We start from the raw sequence: 16986 nt of genomic DNA, 5'->3' as shown, positions 1-16986 counted from the left end.
TCATCACCACTATGTAACAACCATCTCACCTTTTCCTTCATTTCCCTCTTTCACTCTTGCGTCTTTGCATCTTCTCTCCATCCTACTTCTTCTCCACACTATCGCTCCACCTTAGGCTACTCTGACTCAGCAACTTAGCCTCATTCACTCTGTTTTTCACAGTCCTGTGATTCTCATTTTTAAAAACATTAGCTTCACTTTATCTTTCCTTTTCAACTCAAGTTCATATCTTATTTCATCGCACATTATCTTTCCCTGTTTTCTTTACCCTTTCCTCGTTCTTCTATTGTTATAAACAGGATGGCCTAGGTAGAGTCTGTCTTAAGTGATAAAGTTGGCTAAAAGATGGGGTACTGGGGGCTGGAAGAACACGGACCGCATGAAGGAGCAGGTTAGCTTAGCCTCCCCAAGGCCACCTTCACATTCCCAAGGGCTTGAGATAAGACAGGTCCAGGCCCTCACAGGAAAAATGAAGAGGAGACAAGCGGTTTCTGTGGTTGGGCAAAGAGCAGGAGCGCCGGAAGCTAAGTGTGCCTCCACTCGGGCAATTCACCAAAGAAGAAATATTAATGTCTAGTAACAACACAGGAAAAGATGTTCAGGCTCACTAGGAATCAAGGAAATGCAAACATCTGTCTATCAGATAGGTAACGATTAAAAAGATGAACATTACCCAGTGCTGATGAGGGTGTGAGGAAACACTCTCAGGCGACGTAACCAGTGGGATAAGTTCATAAGGTACAAGTTTTTGACAGCACAGTTTGGCAACCTGTATCTACACTTCAAAGGTATATGGCCTCTGACTCAGCATCTCCGACTTCAGCCCAAGAAAATAAGTAGACAAGGAAACAAAGACATAGATACGAAGTCATTAATAACCTCTACCTTGTTTATGACATGAGAGCAGAGAGAGGTTGGTGGCGGAGCCTGGGAAAGAGAGGTCCATGCCTCCGTGGGGGCGGGCGGAGAGGACAGAAACAGAGAGGGAAGGGGAGGAGAGGGCAGCAGCATGTGAGCACGAGAGGACACTATGAGAAGAGACAGGAGAACGAGATGGGGGGAGACGGGGACACAGAAAGCCCCACAGGGCGCAACCAACCACGTCACCCAGGCACGAAGAAATGACACAGCTCCATATTATGAAAGAGGGTTAATCAGGAAGCTCAGGATATAGGACAGCAAGCACAGTGTGACCCAGCTTAGCTAGAGTGACACATAAAGACAAGTGTGGCAGAGGGGTGACTATGTGGGCACCACGGTTCTCGCTGACGGTGCTGTGGTGACTGGTTTAGACTCTACCTCGTGCTTTCCTAGCTTGTCAGAGTTTTAATAAGTAATTTCTAGCAATATGCACTACGCTAAAATTCTACACAGTTTAGACAGAGCCTTGTACTTTCCTGTGAGAATTAACCCACAGGCAAACAAATTAAGTAGATGAAATGGTACCACCTGCTTTTCATAATGCAGACATGCTGTTTCTCATGTGATCACTTTAAACTGCTTGTTAAAATTTCATTTGTGTAAACCTGTACTGGAAAGACAGTGGAATTAAGCTATGAATACAGATGTCACCCACCTAGCTATTCTTTGGCATTTATCAAATGAAAATACTTTTCCCTTGAAGTCCTATCAACATCGGAGACGTAAAGAGAAGCCGTCTGAATTCAGGCTCTCCTGAAAGCAGCCCCTACCGCTGGGACTTGGGAGCGGGCATTTGATTTTGGTGTGAGGCGAGCACGACAGGGCAGGAGGGCAGCGGACCCAGACAAGGTATGTTAATGAGGGGCTACTGCCACAGGTGGCCACGGCTCGGTACCTCTGCGAGCCGTCCTGGGGACTGCGAGGAACGAGGCACAGAACTGTCCCACCGGGGGTCAGGAAGTCAGGGGCTTTCCTCAGAACCCCCTCTCCCCGTCGGTCTGCCGTGGGAGTGAGTGCCTAGGAGCCAAACATGGCACTACTTGAATGACATCTATTACCTCATCAACACCCTGTAATTCTCTGGAGGGTTGGTCCTGTTTTCGAAATTAGGAATCTGAGAGGCAGAAAAGATTAAGCCACTTGCTGAAAATCAGACAGTTAATAAGCAGCTGAGCTGAACTCCAAATTCAGTCTTCTCTCTCCCACTCTCGGGTGCCACGTGGTAAAGGCCACGGCCCGTCCATTCTCCAGCATAGCTGGCGCTCCTCGTGGGGAGAGAGACACAGTCTGAGGGGGAGGGGCATGTTTCCAGCCTCTCTCCTTGCGAGGAAAACGTATGGAGATGGCTGCCCAGATTGTTTTAATCTTCTTGTGTCCACAGAAAAATCTTCTAGGTCAACATCCACCAGCCACGTGAATTTTTTATAGCATCATCATCCGTGGCTACTCCCACCCCAAATACCAGTTACTATGAAACTATGCCAGAATTTGGATCAAAGTATGGGGGAAAATTCAAGACAAATTTTTATCTGATGAACTCATGGCAGAGAATCAAATTTCATAGAGAGTTCCAGATTCTGGTATATTAAAAAACAATCTATAACTTTACGATGAGGAGAGTACTTTATTAGAACAAATAAAACATGCTGAGCTCTGCCGGGACACAGGGGTCATGCTCATGTGTGAGCCAAGGAGATTCTTTCCTTGCTTTAGTAAAACAGATAATCATCTGCAAATCACTAGCATCTGAGGTTGGCTTGATTTAAAATGCACAGAGATACAGAAAAAGTTCCAGGAAATCATTGTATTTAGAGCTTGCCTGCATTAGTCAGTGGAAAGGCCCTTGCACCTCCCAAAATAACACTTGGGACAGCAGCTGTACGCTAGCACCTTCACTCATGTGAAGGCATGGCTCGCATCTGCGGTTCCGCAGGCTCCCGGGAGAACAGCTCCTCTTCACAGGGAGCCAGGGGAGCAGACAGGCCGCCCCACACTCCCCACCTCCAGCCCAGCTGTACAGCAGCTGCCTTGAGCAAGTCCCATCCCCAGAAGCCCCAGAGCAGCCCAACTGAAGGAGCCCTTGACCCAGATGCCCACACTAAACACCTAACCATCAGTCAGATTTAGAAAGCAGAGCCCCCTTAAGCATTAAGCCTGGAGGACACAGGATCTGCACCAGAAGGATAAAATGCAGAAAATTCTGGCGCCAGGCATTGACCACCGAGACCTTTCACAGAAGAACGGCATAAGCGTCTGAGGAAATCACAGATGGCAATCCTGGACACAAATCACCACGACGCAGAGAACAAGACCCTGGCCACACACTCAGTGCACTGTCTGGGGAGGAAGCATTTTCATCCTCTGGGTACAGAATTTCATAATTCCTGGTCCATAGCAAGTGTGGGCAAGGCTCCAGACACACGTGATATCTATGGGCCAGCCACGTGAAGGCCATCCGGGCCAGGTCTGCTCGTTCTCTGGACCCACAGAGGCCTCTGTAGTGACACCCATCCAATGACTCCAACAGGAAAGGGAAGGGCTGGGGCGCAGAGGGGCACTTCACCTGGCACACTGGGCTGGAAGACTTTATTCAGATCCAAGGAGGAGGCTCTGGAATGGGTTTTCTGTGGCCGCGGTGGCGGGGTGGGAGGGTCCTCGCCCCTCTTCATGGCCTCTTCTATGGAGGTGCTAGAGTAGGATCTGCAGCAAAATAAGGGAAGGTCAGAAGGCAGACAGCAAAGCTTTCCTCTCTGAAACTGGGCTGAAACAGAAAATACCCACAAAAGGCAAAGCGACTGCCAAGGCTTGCTGAGTTCCCGGAGGAGCCGGGCACGGTGCTGCTCCCTGGATACCACACCAGCTGCAACAAGCGCCCGACCCCCAAACCTGAGTCACAACCTTTTTTAACCTCTTTGCTCTTATTATACCTTTGACCTGAACTTACCCCAGAGGGAACGCTTTCTGTAAATTCAAATCCATTTCGATTGGAATTGTTAATAACACGTAAACCCTTCCACTTAGGTACTTCCATACTTTAATAGAAGGGCTTCATGGTATTAACTGACCGCAGAACCCTTCTCCTGTTTACATGCAAACGTGATAACAGGCACATATGGAACTGGGACAGATAAGCTGAGAGTAAGAATCAAATGTTCAACGGAATATGCCACAAATGAAATTCAGGAGAGGAAAACACACATCAGTCAGGTTGAGGGGCCTTGTTTGTCTTACCATGAGAAATACAGGTTTGGGGAAATTTTCAAAGCAAAAGCCTCCTCTTAACCTTCTCTCTCAATCTGTAACAAGGCAGGAGCTAACTAGGCAATTTCAGAGATTATAAGTCCAATTCACGGCATTTAATGAAAAAGGAACTAAGTAAGTTGCTAAAGGTCACATAGCTAGAAGGTTACATAGGTTTCATTCAAATTCCAGTCTCAGTTTCTAAATTATATCTTTAAAATGTTCTGAGACTGCCTGCCTATGAGCCAGGGAAGAAAACTTGGGGCACAGCTAGACTATATATTAGAGCCCTACTTATTTTCTAAATTAATTCAACTCAGTACATTACTCTATCGCTTGGGAATAAGTTTGCGGATGAATTCCCAATATGATTTTCTAAGAAGCTCATGTGTACATCTTATATCTGTTCTATTCAGCTTCTGAGCTAACTTCCTGTCAAAGAAGAAAATGACCTTTGATCAGAGATGTGTCCTACAGATAAATTAAACTCAGAAAAGTGTCTTGGTATTTAGCTATTACAGTGGCACTTGGGAAATTAGAATCTATCCATTACTATTAAGCAACTTCAGTTCTCGGTAAAGCTGGTTTTGACATAGCAAGTTCTTATTTTCCTGAATAACTTCCTCAAGGTTTCTTTGTGGTAGTTCAGAGGTTTTTTGTCATGCAAGGTTGCAATCTTTAATAAAGCCACCATAATGGCATGTGACATGCTCTGGGGTGGTCCCTGTAACACAACTGGCAAGACACGCAAGACAAAGGCAGGCAGGAACTAGCAGGAAGGGTGCTCTGATCCTTTCAACCAGAATAAAAAGGAATCCATAGAAAAGGACAACAAAGTTTTCAAATGGGAACTCTTGATTAAAAAAGGAAAGTAGAGACCCTGGCTAGAAAGAACTTTCTATGTCAGATACAGCTCTAGTGACATTTTTCACTCAAGAAAGAGAAAATAATGTGTACATGTATAAATCATGTGTGTGCGTGTGTATATATACACACATACATATAATTGAGCACACAATCTCAAACTACATCTTATTCCATTTTACTTCCATATATAACCTGCGTATTTGTATTTTTATATGGAAAGTTAAATGAATATCCAATAAGTGATACAGTAAAACTATGACTGCAACCAATTAAAACATAAATGTGCAGGGAATCAACAAAATGATGAACGTAGCAGTGTTAGAAGGGTGATGTCCCTTTCCCTTACATTTCTACATGGCTTTATTATTCTAAAAAGGAGGATTAAAATAATTTAATTCTCACGGTCTCATTAAGGACCCAGTTGGGTGCAGTGAAAACAAAAACATCCAAATTAGACCAAGAGACCAATCCCTAAAAGAATCGTATATAAAATTTAGCAGACATATTAATAATAGAATATGTGACTGAGATTTTGTCATTTCACTTGCTTTGAGAGGAAGCCGGCAGAAGTAAAAACTGTGAGGTTCAATTTCTGCCATTCAGAGAAGGGTTTGCCTACTAGGAAGGCAGATAAATGTTACTATTCATACATCCTAAAGCCAGCATGGACTAACTTGTAAAAGATCCATTCATCCTTCAAAAACAGGATGAGCAAATGTGGTGGCCATTGAGAGAAACAGGAACTATAACTTCTTTTCCTACCAAAATGAATTAGTGTACCTATTATTTTAAAAAATATGAACACAGATATCTGTACCTTCTACAAGGGGGTAACTCTTTGACTTACAAGGAGACGAGAGCTCCTTAAATTGGCAATATTGCAAGCATACAAAATACGATCCGATTTAAATTCACTTTCTCAGGAATACATCTAGCAGCCAAAGGAAGAAAAAAGTCACTAAGAGCCAAAGCAAAACTTGGAAAACACACACGTAGCATCCTGTCTCCCACTGCAGTCTACTGGTAAAGAGCAGTCTCAACACCATTTCCCCTCTCTGAGGTTCTAGTATTTCCATGAGAGTCTGTATTTCTCTTCATTCCTCCCTTCTGATGTCTGATGTCAACCACAGCACTGCCTTACTGGCTCTCCCTCTTCTACTAACCTCTACTGACTTAAAAACTGTGAAGTTGAGAAGAGGCTCTAAGAGGATGAAACGGTCCACAAACACTGCTTACCTGAAGTTCCGAGCTGCACTGAAATTGCCGAAGCATTTTAGTTCCCTACTCTAGATTTTATCCCCCAGACTTCCTATTTTTGGGTGTGCACCTTGTCATGATAGGACATTTCAGTGTTAGTTACCTTTTAACGGTATTTCCCGCTTTCCAAAGCTACTTTCCCCCTATTCGTTATCATCCTGCAGCAAGAGGGTCACATCACATTGCCCCTTCTTTGTGTCAGGTGGCTGGAGAGCAGCAGCCCCTCCCCCAGCACCAACAAACCCAGAAACTAAGCGCCTCCCCAGCAGCACTGCGGGCTCCAGTCAGGCCCCTCATGACGAGTGAACTCACCCTCATCCTAAGCTTCAAATTGAAGGGAAAAGATTTTGGGTTGGGAGGTTTGTTTCTAGTCAGGGGCATGGCACAAAGGGCATTCAAGTAGAAGTTAAACAAACACTACCTGGATCTTGGTCTTGCTTTGAGACTGTTGGAATCCTTAGGAGTGGCTGAAACAAAGATTAGTTGTTGTTTGCTTGGGTTTCATGTCTGCAGTTAAACAGGTTTTAAGCAGCACCTGGGCTAGTACAGAACACATCAACAGGTAAACATGAGGTACAGGTATCCGTGTGGAAAACTTGACCGCTTCCACATTTTTGTGATTCCATAATTTTATTTCTAAAGCTAAAGGCACAATTAAAAAGAAAGAAAAACCAACATATTTTTCCTCTCATCAGAGCATTAGCCATGAAGCCATTCTCAAATCGAAGTTGATTAATGAACCAATTCCGGCCTAAAAGACAACTCTCTCAAGAGGTTATCTATTTATACAATGATGGGTTCAGACTTGAGGGTTTCTTGGTCTATCATGATAGCCTAGTAATAATAGATTTTGAACCAGTCTCCCCTGAAGGCTAGGAAGAAAACTACTGGGCTACATATTTTAAGATTTTCTTAAAATACACCACCAGGACCACATGACCACAAGAAATCAAAGTCCCACAGTTAAGTCTAAATGATCTATGCAGCTTTTCCTATAAGAAAATATTCTTGTGTCCCAAATCGTAGAGAGAATATTATGAAGTGAAATCACTAAAATATTTTGTCAACCATACAACTTTTCCTTCTCCAATTTAAATCATGAACTAGCTTGTTCACTACCAACACACATGGAGCCTACTTTCCCATCATAAGTTGTTGGGAGTAATGAGAAATACTTACAAAAACATTAATCCTCTTTTTACGTTTTCAATCCTCTGTGGAAGACAACTTTAGAAACCACTAGCTGTGCTACGGTTTTGCAAACGTTGTAAATTTTTCATCATAAAATGTCATAAAAATTCAAAGAAAAAGTGCTACTAACTAGGAGCAAGGAGAATATAGTTTGTATACTGTTTGCACAAATTTTTCCGGAAAGAAAATGTCGCACTGCATGATGCCATCCTCTTGAACATTACTCCAAAGATAAAACCCCTCCTTGGTATGAAGCATGCTGGATTTCTGACGATCATTAAACTCCTTGGGTTGGATAAGCAGGGCAGAATGCGGAGCTGAGATGCTAACAAGGCCCAAAGCAAACTAGCAACACACGTCCCCTTAGCTTCAGTCAGCTATAGAAGACGTGCTTTTCTCCCAACTGAAGCGCTCTGGCTTCTTGGAGTGAGGACACGGGCACCTTTTCACTGCAAACCACTGAAAGGCTGCTGGAGCCCCGAGAAGCACGGGAGGCCCAAGCAGCGTGAGCCTGCCTTGGCCGGTCTCGTGCGCCCGCACGAAGATGGACAACCACCTCCCCAGCTCCAGCCCCCTGGCGGCAAAAGATGGCGGCCCAAGAGAGCCTTTCCTCCAGCCCAGCAGGCTACCTGGGGCCACCTGGGGCTGCAAGGGCCACCCGCCACGGGGCTGAGGGCCACCCTCCAAGCGGGCCGCCCACGGCTGGCTCCAGCCCACTTCTCTCAGGCCCCACTGCTTCCCAGAAATATGTGCGCAGAAGTCTCAGCCATTTTGAAACACTGTTCCCCAAACCAGACCGCGGTGACCGTTACTTCCTTTGTCCAGTGCCACTATCTTTGTCTTTGTGACGGGGAGGCGGGGGAGGGATGGGTGTGGAAGGAGCGGGGAACCCTGCTGGTGAGAGATAGACAGGCAGGCAGATGGCGTGATGGGTGTGGCTGAGCCGTGGAGACCAGGCTAGGAGTCCTGAGGTCCGGGGGCTACTCCTGGCCACGACCCTCTCTAGCTATGACCTCCGTGAACCTCAGTCTCCTCGCCTACAGAATGAAGATAATAAAAATGAGGCCCCTTTCTCACTCAGAGAGATAAGAAAGTGAAGGCACTTTAAAAACTTAAATGTATTCTAGAATTGCAACGTATTACTGCTGTAGGGTGTTCCTAATTTTTCAAGCTTAGAAATCTGGTTTTGAAATTCAGTTCCTTCTAGGACAGCACGGGAGGTGCAGGTGAGTGCAGGGAATGGAAAGAGAGACCAAGGGGTGGCCGCCAGCAACTGGGCAGCTGTGAGAATCACCAACAGCAGGCTGAAGACTACAGCGTGAGGGCGAGCAGGCCCTACGCCCTCGGCAGGACCTGGAGACACACAGAAAAAGATGGCCACGGTGCAGTATAGCCTTTTGAATTAGGCTAGAATGTGCCGTTAGCTAAGAAATCCATCAGATTCCACTAATATGTACATGTTCAGTACTTAAAAGGGTAAGGGTCTATGAGAAAAATATGTAACAAGGAATACCGCATTCCCTGATGACAGAGTCCCATATCCCATCTGTAAGCCACCACATTTTCTTCACCACCATTACTATTATCATGGTTATCACCACCCACTGTGGAAGGAAGAGCAAAAGAGGGAAATGAGATCCCAGGCAGGGCTGGTAAGCTTCCACAGGTTCGAGATCAGAAAAAGCTGGAGCACACGATTTTAAAGTCTTCCATCAGCCTCCAAGCCCCTGAAAGTCAGACTCAGCATTTGGAGCATGTGAATATCCACAAAAATGGCAAGGGCAGGTTGGGTCAGAATCCAGGCAGAAGCCCACGGGCGGATCACAGCTTCTCACTGAGCTGGGCAGAGGGAAGAAGAATGAGAACTTCCTAGAACACTCCAGGCATGTCATCTTTCCAGGAAACAGAAACAGGATAGGAGGGCAAGCCTAAAGTTTAATTCTCCAGAAGGCGGCAACTCAACTGAGGTGAACTGCCCACATGGCACGGACAGCCTTCCAGAATTAGAAACCACCACCTTGAAACTCTTGTGTCTCCCGCTAGGAATCCAAACATTCCCCGGAAAAGAGGGTATTAAATACATTTTCAGATGAGGGATTCCCTCATATCCACTCCAGAAAGGGCAGCAAAGGGAAGAACAAATCAGAAACCACATAGCATGCTCCCAGACAGAATGTGAAACAAATTCAGATATACTTCACGTACTGTGGCACGCACACCCTGATAGGTTCTGTCTGGTGACGCCATGCCCCATTCAATGAAGGAATGTTGAAAATGACATCTAAAGCTCATGCCCCAGAGAACACGTAATGCTCATGGGAAAAATAGGAAGAGTTATTAGCCTAAAAGGCTGTTGGAGAAGCACAATTTAACTCTCCAAATTTAAATAACTTTTACTGATACCATAACACGAAGTTTATAAAAACTAGGATGTATCCACTTCATTTCCAGAAATTAAGAGTTGGAAAGTACCTACCTCAGGCATCTATCCTACACAAATAGAGCATTTCCGCCTATGATGAAGGAACCTGAATCAGTTCCAAAAGCCAAAACTAGGCTTGAGAATTCCTACCACTTTTGGAGTCATAGTTGATCTACGATCTTAATTTTCTATTTCTTAACGTCGCTTTCTAGAGGTAGTGGTTCCCAAAATAGGCTGAACATTGGAACCCCCTGGGAGGGAGGGGCTGCCTAAAAATACAGATTCTTAGGCCTCATCACTGCAATCAATCATATAATCTCGTTCATATTCATTCTCCCTCCCTCCGTCCCTCTCTCTCCCTCTACCCCTCTCTCTTTTAAACCCTAAATGAACTTAGTGTTTGGGAAATACTGTACTGTAGCATAAGCCTCGATGTATATTGATTCCTTCGTTCCAACTTTAAAAAAATAAAGCCTGGATGATAGCTAGTAAACCAAAACAAACATGATTTACTTATGAAATATTAACAGAGATAACACTAAAAGAGAAAGCAGCAACTTGTTTCATGTGCTCATAACCAGAGCTCCAAACAGTAATGCCATCCCTAGCCAGTTTGTTCTCAGCTAGGTTCAGTGATGGCTCTGTCGAGAAAGCTGAGGCCACAGGCCTGACCATCTCCATGGTTCCCAGACACAGTTCTGACTCTCCAAGAACCTGGGCAAATACGACTTTTATTTCTCTACTTGGAATCCACTCCATGTGTAAGCACATTTACCTGCCTTCTTGGTGGTGAAGCATAATGAAAGCGTTTGAGATTTATGCTTTGGAAATGGAAAGTTTCACCTGTGAGCCTCCCATTAATCCACCCCATCAGCTTACTCTACACAGAAATCACAATGGCTTGTTGAAATCTTCCCAAATCCAAGCCTTCTCAATCTTATACTTAGTGACAATGAGACCCTCGATTCAAACTGAGAAATCCTTTCAGTAAAACCTATATTCAGAAATTAAAAAGAAATCACCCTCTTCTCATACCTGAGAAGAGGGGAGGAGTAAAAAAGAAACCAAAAGGTTTCCTTAGAATAAAACACAAGACAAATATTTGGACAGAAATATATATATATATATATATATATATATATATATATATATATATATATATATATATATATATATACTATCACAGATGTACCAGTTTTCTCACTGAAACTACAGGGTTGTTTTTGTTTGTTTGTTTGTTTAAGAAATAACTACATTAAAAATGTATTAAATTGGTTTTCTCCTACCTGAATCCTCGGACATATCCTTTGGTAAGGCTTCATCCGTAGCACTCTTCAAAGCTAGCAGTGTTTCGTTTTGTTTTTAAAGAACAAGAGAGGGAAAAGTAAAGAAAAAAAAATTTATGTCTCAGACACATTACATTAAAACAAAGAACCCCTAGTCATCACTTATGAAAACGGTGTTACAAACATCTATAAGTTGCTATAGCACTTACTAAAACAATAAAAGTCTCCTAAACTATGGTAACAGGTTCTCCTCCTACAGAGAACAGAGGTATTTTCAATGTTCCAGAGAGAGTGCCTCTAGTGGCTGGGAGGAGTATTACCAGGAAGTATCAAATTTCCCCATTTCTTTCCTGACATCCAGAGCAAAGATATAAGGACCTCTCTGAGAGTGAGAGCCAGGATTCAGGATTTTTAGAGCTCGCGAGGTTATTCCAATGGGTAGTCAAGGCTAAGACCCACTAGTAAAGACAGTAATCAGAGTACTTGCTGCCACAGACAACATCTAGGTCTGCCTGCCTCTCCTGAGCAAATACTGAAACAGAGAGCATGCAATTACTGTTTCCTAATGGGAAACATTTTTCATGTTTAACTCCCATACAAAGCTACATCCATGGCAGGTCACGATAACAAAACCTGAAATAACTTCACTGATTTTTAGTCCCTTCAGATAAGCCTTTCATTCATGGGCAGTGAATCAATAACAGATAATAGAAGGAATACGGGCTTGAGAATTCGAAAATCTTGGTTCTCATCCCTGCTCTTTTTCTTACTGAGCAAATAATTCATACTGCCTGAACTTTAGTTTACTCATCTCTATATTTTATGTGATAAAACATACCAGCCTCCATTCCATTTTGTGAGGACTGAATCATACAGTGCATGAGGAAGGACCTGATAGATTATAAAGCATTATATAGAAGTACGGCAGGAGGTGGGGTGTTCCTCCTGCTCTTCTAGATAAGTCCCAGGCCAACTCATCCCTGTGCTTGATGCTAGCTGTAACACGGAACACCGTGCTGCACTGCTCTCACCCGTCCAGTAAGATAAGCAAATCATCACAACCCAACACCCACAAAGTCACAGAGAATAAAGCCCAGGGGCAGAAACTCTCTCCAGAAGGTAACTTCCTCGAGGATTAGACCAGTGTGCAAATGTGCATGTATATTGACATTCTGGGATCACATCTGCCAACACAAGATGTTATGCTAACAAACCGTTCAGCTTCTAGTCATTTCCTAATTAGTACGACCAGATTCCAATAAAAGGTGTTGGAGTAGCCTGAGGGTCAGCAGTGAGCACAGGGTCATAACTGAAGAGCTGTGGACACTCAAGGTCTTGTTACCACTTTATGAACTATAGTTTCGTCACAGCAACTGGAACTACTTAATCCATCCAAATGTTTTCATATACAGAGAACAGTCCTCAGATGCTCTAGAAGCCAGCCACTCCAAGAGAAGTAGATTAAAAATATACATAGGTAAAACATCCCTAAAGGGAGAAAACTCATTCTTTCCATACCTTGTTTGTCATCACCAGTCATATCTTGGGTAGGGACAGGAAAGTCGGCCATGTCTTTAATAGATAGCTTCTTGGAAAAGAAAAGTAAATTAATAATATGGGTTGGAATGGAAATGAAGTGATGTGCACATCTGATGCAAATGTTTTTAAAAGCTATGTATCTTGCCAATATTTCTGTCTCCCATAAACCCTGACATTTAATACTATTTTATTTTTTAGATTTCTAGTGGGGTATAAGTTAATTTGTATTGAAAAATTTATATACATAGAGGGAAAAAATAATGACTTAGATTGAAGTACATGTATAGACCACACATTATATCTCAATCTGGTGTGGGACTCAGCCAGAGTTGTGGAGCGTTTGCCCACGACTCCAGTCAAGAACAAACCTGTGCTCTAGGTACTTTCTCACAAGCAGAGAGAGGTTCTGACAAGTGGCCCCATCACATGGGTATTTGCCAGGATCTCTTATGTAGAGGGTGTTCAACCCTGATTCAAACAGCCTCCTTGTCATGGAATAAGAGAATTTTACTGATGAGCAGAACAAAATTTTCTGCTAACTCACTGAAGGAAGAAGTCCTCACTTACACTAAGAAGATGAATACCCAAATTGATCAAGTATTGATTAGTTTAAAATTCTATGTAAAATCTACTTACTATAATTTCTTCTACACTCTCAATTAACATGGACTCTGTCCTCTGATAAGATTAAAGGATAATACATATTCATAGTTGATATATATATGTAAACACATTCTAGAAAGATATATAAAAATTGAAGGGTGATTGGTAGGTGGGAATAGGGATAAGAGGAGAACTTGCCATTATATGCCTTTTGATATTCTTTTTATTTTAAACATATTAAAAAAATCAAATAAAGATAAATTTTAAAACTTAAAGAAGTAGGGTAAATTCCTGGAGTTAGCTGGTGCTCCAAAAGGTTAACTGGTTTACCTCTCAGAATCTGAACAGCCCAAGAGACCTAAGCAATACTTCTGTTTTCAAACTGTTTCAAAGAATGGAGTTAGAATACTGCTTGGTGGTAACCTGATCTAGGGTTTAGCCATCCACAGGCAAGTCATTCTTGGCATTACAATGAAGCCTCCAGATGTAACTGAGAACAGAGAATGTATCTCAACAGCGCCCTTCTTTCATTTTCTTGTCCCACGTGGATTGTAATCCAGATCCTTAGCAGAATAAAATAATTTAGGAGTAGAAAATATGGATAAAAAGAAATCCAAAAGAACACTGTTGGAAGAAATTTTAAAAATCTAAATAAAAGGAAAGACACCCCGTGCTCGTGGTCAGAAGACTTAATATTGTTAAGATGGTAATATTCTCTACATCCATCTACAGATTTGAAGCAATCCTTCTTGCTTTTTTGCAGAATTTGACCAGCTGGTCGTAAATTTCATATAAAAATGTAAGGGACCCAGAATAGCAAAAATATTCTTGAAAAAGAAGAACAACTTACCAGAAAGTTATAGTAATCAAGACACTGTAGTACTCACATAATGACAGACATATAGATCAATGGAATAGAATTGAGAATCCATAAATAAACCCTTAAATTTGTGGTCCACTGATTTTCAGTAAGCGTACAAAACAATTCAGTGGGAGAAAACTGTCTATTCAATAAATGATACTGGGACAACTCGATATCCATATAAAAATAAAGAATGAAGTTGGTCCTCTTCTTCACAGCATATATAAAAATTCACTCAAGATGGATCACAGACCTAAATGTAAGACCTAAAACTATAAAACCCTTAGAAGAAAACATAGGAATAGACCTTCATGATCTTGTATTAGGCAATGGTTTCTTAGATATGACACCAAAAGCACAAGCAAAAAAAGAAAAAAATTAGATAAACTGAACTTCATCAAAATATAAAACATTTGTGTTACAAAGGATACTATCAAGAAAGGGAGGGCTTCCCTGGTGGCGCAGTGGTTGAGAGTCCGCCTGCCGATGCAGGGGACACGGGTTCGTGCCCCGGTCTGGGAGGATCCCACATGCCGCGGAGCGGCTGGGCCCGTGAGCCATGGCCGCTGGGCCTGCGCGTCCGGAGCCTGTGCTCCACGGCGGGAGAGGCCACAACAGTGAGAGGCCCGCGTACCGCAAAAAAAAAAAAAAAAAAAAAAAGAAAGGGAGGGAAAAACAAAGAAAAATACTTGCAAATTATACATTTAATAAGAGATTTATATCCAGAATATATAAAGAACACTTACAACTCAATAAACAACCCAGTTTATAAATGGACAAGGGATAGGAATAGCTATTTCACCAAAGAAGACATACAAATGGCTAATTAGCACACAAAAAGATGCTCAATATCAGTCAGTAGTCATTAGGAAATTCAAATCAAAACCACGAGATACCACTTTACTCCCACTAGGGTGGCTCAAATCAAAAAGACAGATAATAACCAATGTTAACAAGGATATGGGGAAACTGGAACCCTCATACACTGCTGGTGGAGGAATGTAAAATGGTGCAGCTGCTCTGGAAAGTAGTTTGTGAGTTCCTCAAAAAGTTAAGCACGAGGTACAATATGATCCAATGATTCCACTCCTCAATATATACTCAAGAGAACTGAAAACATGTGTGCACACAAAAACCTGTACATGGACATTCAGAGCAGCATTTTTTCTAACAGCCCAAAAGGGGAAACAACCCAAATGTCCATCAGCTGAAGAATGGACCAACAAAAATCGTGTTAGTATCCATACAACGGAATACTATTCAGCAATAAAAAGGAATGAAGCACTGATACATGCTACAATGTGAATGAACTTTAAAACATTACACAAAGTGATCTCATCACAAGAAAAAAATTTTTTTCCTAATTCTTTAATAGCGTATTTATGTGAGATGATGGATGTTCACTAAACACAGTAATCATTTCAAGATGTATGTAAGTCAAATCATTTTGCTGTATGTACACCTTAAACTTATCCAGTGCTATATGTCAACTCTACCTCAATAAAACTGGAAGATCAAAAGCAAACATTATACTAAGTGAAAGAAGCCTGTCACAAAAGACCACATATTTTACGTTTCTATTTATATGAAATGTCCAGAATAGGCAAATTCAGAGACAGAAAATAGCTTAATGATTACTAGAGGCTGGGGAAAGCGGGGAACAGTAGATGACTGCTAATGGGTACAGGCTTTCATTTTGGAGTGATGAAGATGTTCTAAAATTCGACTATAGTGCTGGTTGCACAACTGTCAATATAAAAAAATCCACTGAATACTTTATACAAATTGTATACTTTAGATGAATATGGTATATGAATTATATCTCAATAAGCCTGTTTACAAAAGAAAGAAATCCAGTAATCTAAGAAGCACTGCTAAAGACAAGTGTCGCTGAAATTATAATCTTTAATTCTTGATGGAAATAAGTACATGGTACAGCTCTGCTGTCTTTAGAAAAAGATGTACTGCTGAGCAAACTTCTCAAGACCTGACTCAGCTATAGCTCCATTCACAACAAACACCTTTATGGAGTCATCCTTCACAGGGCTGCTACCAAGATCTATCTAAACTCCAAGCATGGGGAATTCCCTGGCAGTCCAATGGTTAGGACTACATGCTTTCACTGCCGAGGGCCCAGGTTCAATCGCTGGTTGGGGAACTAAGATCCCACAAGCCATGTGGCGTGGCCAAAAAAATAATAATAATAAAATAAAATAAACTCCAAGCATGCATTCCTGTGTTTAAAATATCTCCATTTCCAGGCTTCACAGACACCTGGATATTCGCTCCTTTCCTTTTAGAGACGATAAGTGAGTACATGAAGAACAGCAACATGAGCCAGTAATTAATTTCCCCAAAAACAAACAGCATTATTTATCTCTGTTGGAAAAGCAGAGACCATCTGATAGCATGGCAAGTTGGAACAAAATGTTTAACTAGAAAAAATGTGAATTATGACGTTTTTAGTAAATCACCCAACAACAACATAATTTTACACAAGCAGGGGTACCCATAGCAAAAAAAAGTTTTAAATAAAACAAAAAATAAACCAAAACAAACAAAAAATAAAACAGGGCAACTGTATAAGACAGTTGTAGAGATGTCTGTCCTGGCCTGACAGACAAACGTCTCCGTACACTGTCAGCAACCCCAGAGTACACCGAGGGCCGGGAAAAGTGACTGACAATCAGACTTGCTTCACCATCACACACATTCTACAGAAAAAGAAATTGAAAAAGCCAAAACTCTTAGAATGCACCTCTATCGCTCCACCTGAAATCACCTTATCTCCTTCCCAA

The 16986-nt window shown here is 42.2% G+C and overlaps 1 protein-coding gene across 2 annotated transcripts in view; it reads right to left on the bottom strand.

Moving 5' to 3' along the window:
- Positions 1 to 16986, bottom strand: part of REPS2 (RALBP1 associated Eps domain containing 2) — a 228296-nt gene that overhangs the window by 89010 nt on the left and 122300 nt on the right. For both annotated transcript variants that reach the window (XM_065900931.1, XM_065900932.1), the window contains exons 10-13: positions 12703 to 12772; positions 11185 to 11238; positions 6707 to 6752; positions 3485 to 3621 (exon numbers count right to left, since the gene is read on the bottom strand). In XM_065900931.1, coding sequence (XP_065757003.1) covers positions 3485 to 3621; positions 6707 to 6752; positions 11185 to 11238; positions 12703 to 12772 — 307 coding nt within the window. The remainder of the gene's footprint in view (positions 1 to 3484; positions 3622 to 6706; positions 6753 to 11184; positions 11239 to 12702; positions 12773 to 16986) is intronic.

The sequence above is a fragment of the Phocoena phocoena genome, chromosome X (genome assembly GCF_963924675.1).
Source record: "Phocoena phocoena chromosome X, mPhoPho1.1, whole genome shotgun sequence".
In the NCBI taxonomy this organism is placed as follows: Eukaryota; Metazoa; Chordata; class Mammalia; order Artiodactyla; family Phocoenidae; genus Phocoena; species Phocoena phocoena.
The sequence above is the reverse complement of the archived record's forward strand: the minus strand, read 5'-3'. Positions and strand labels throughout refer to the sequence as shown.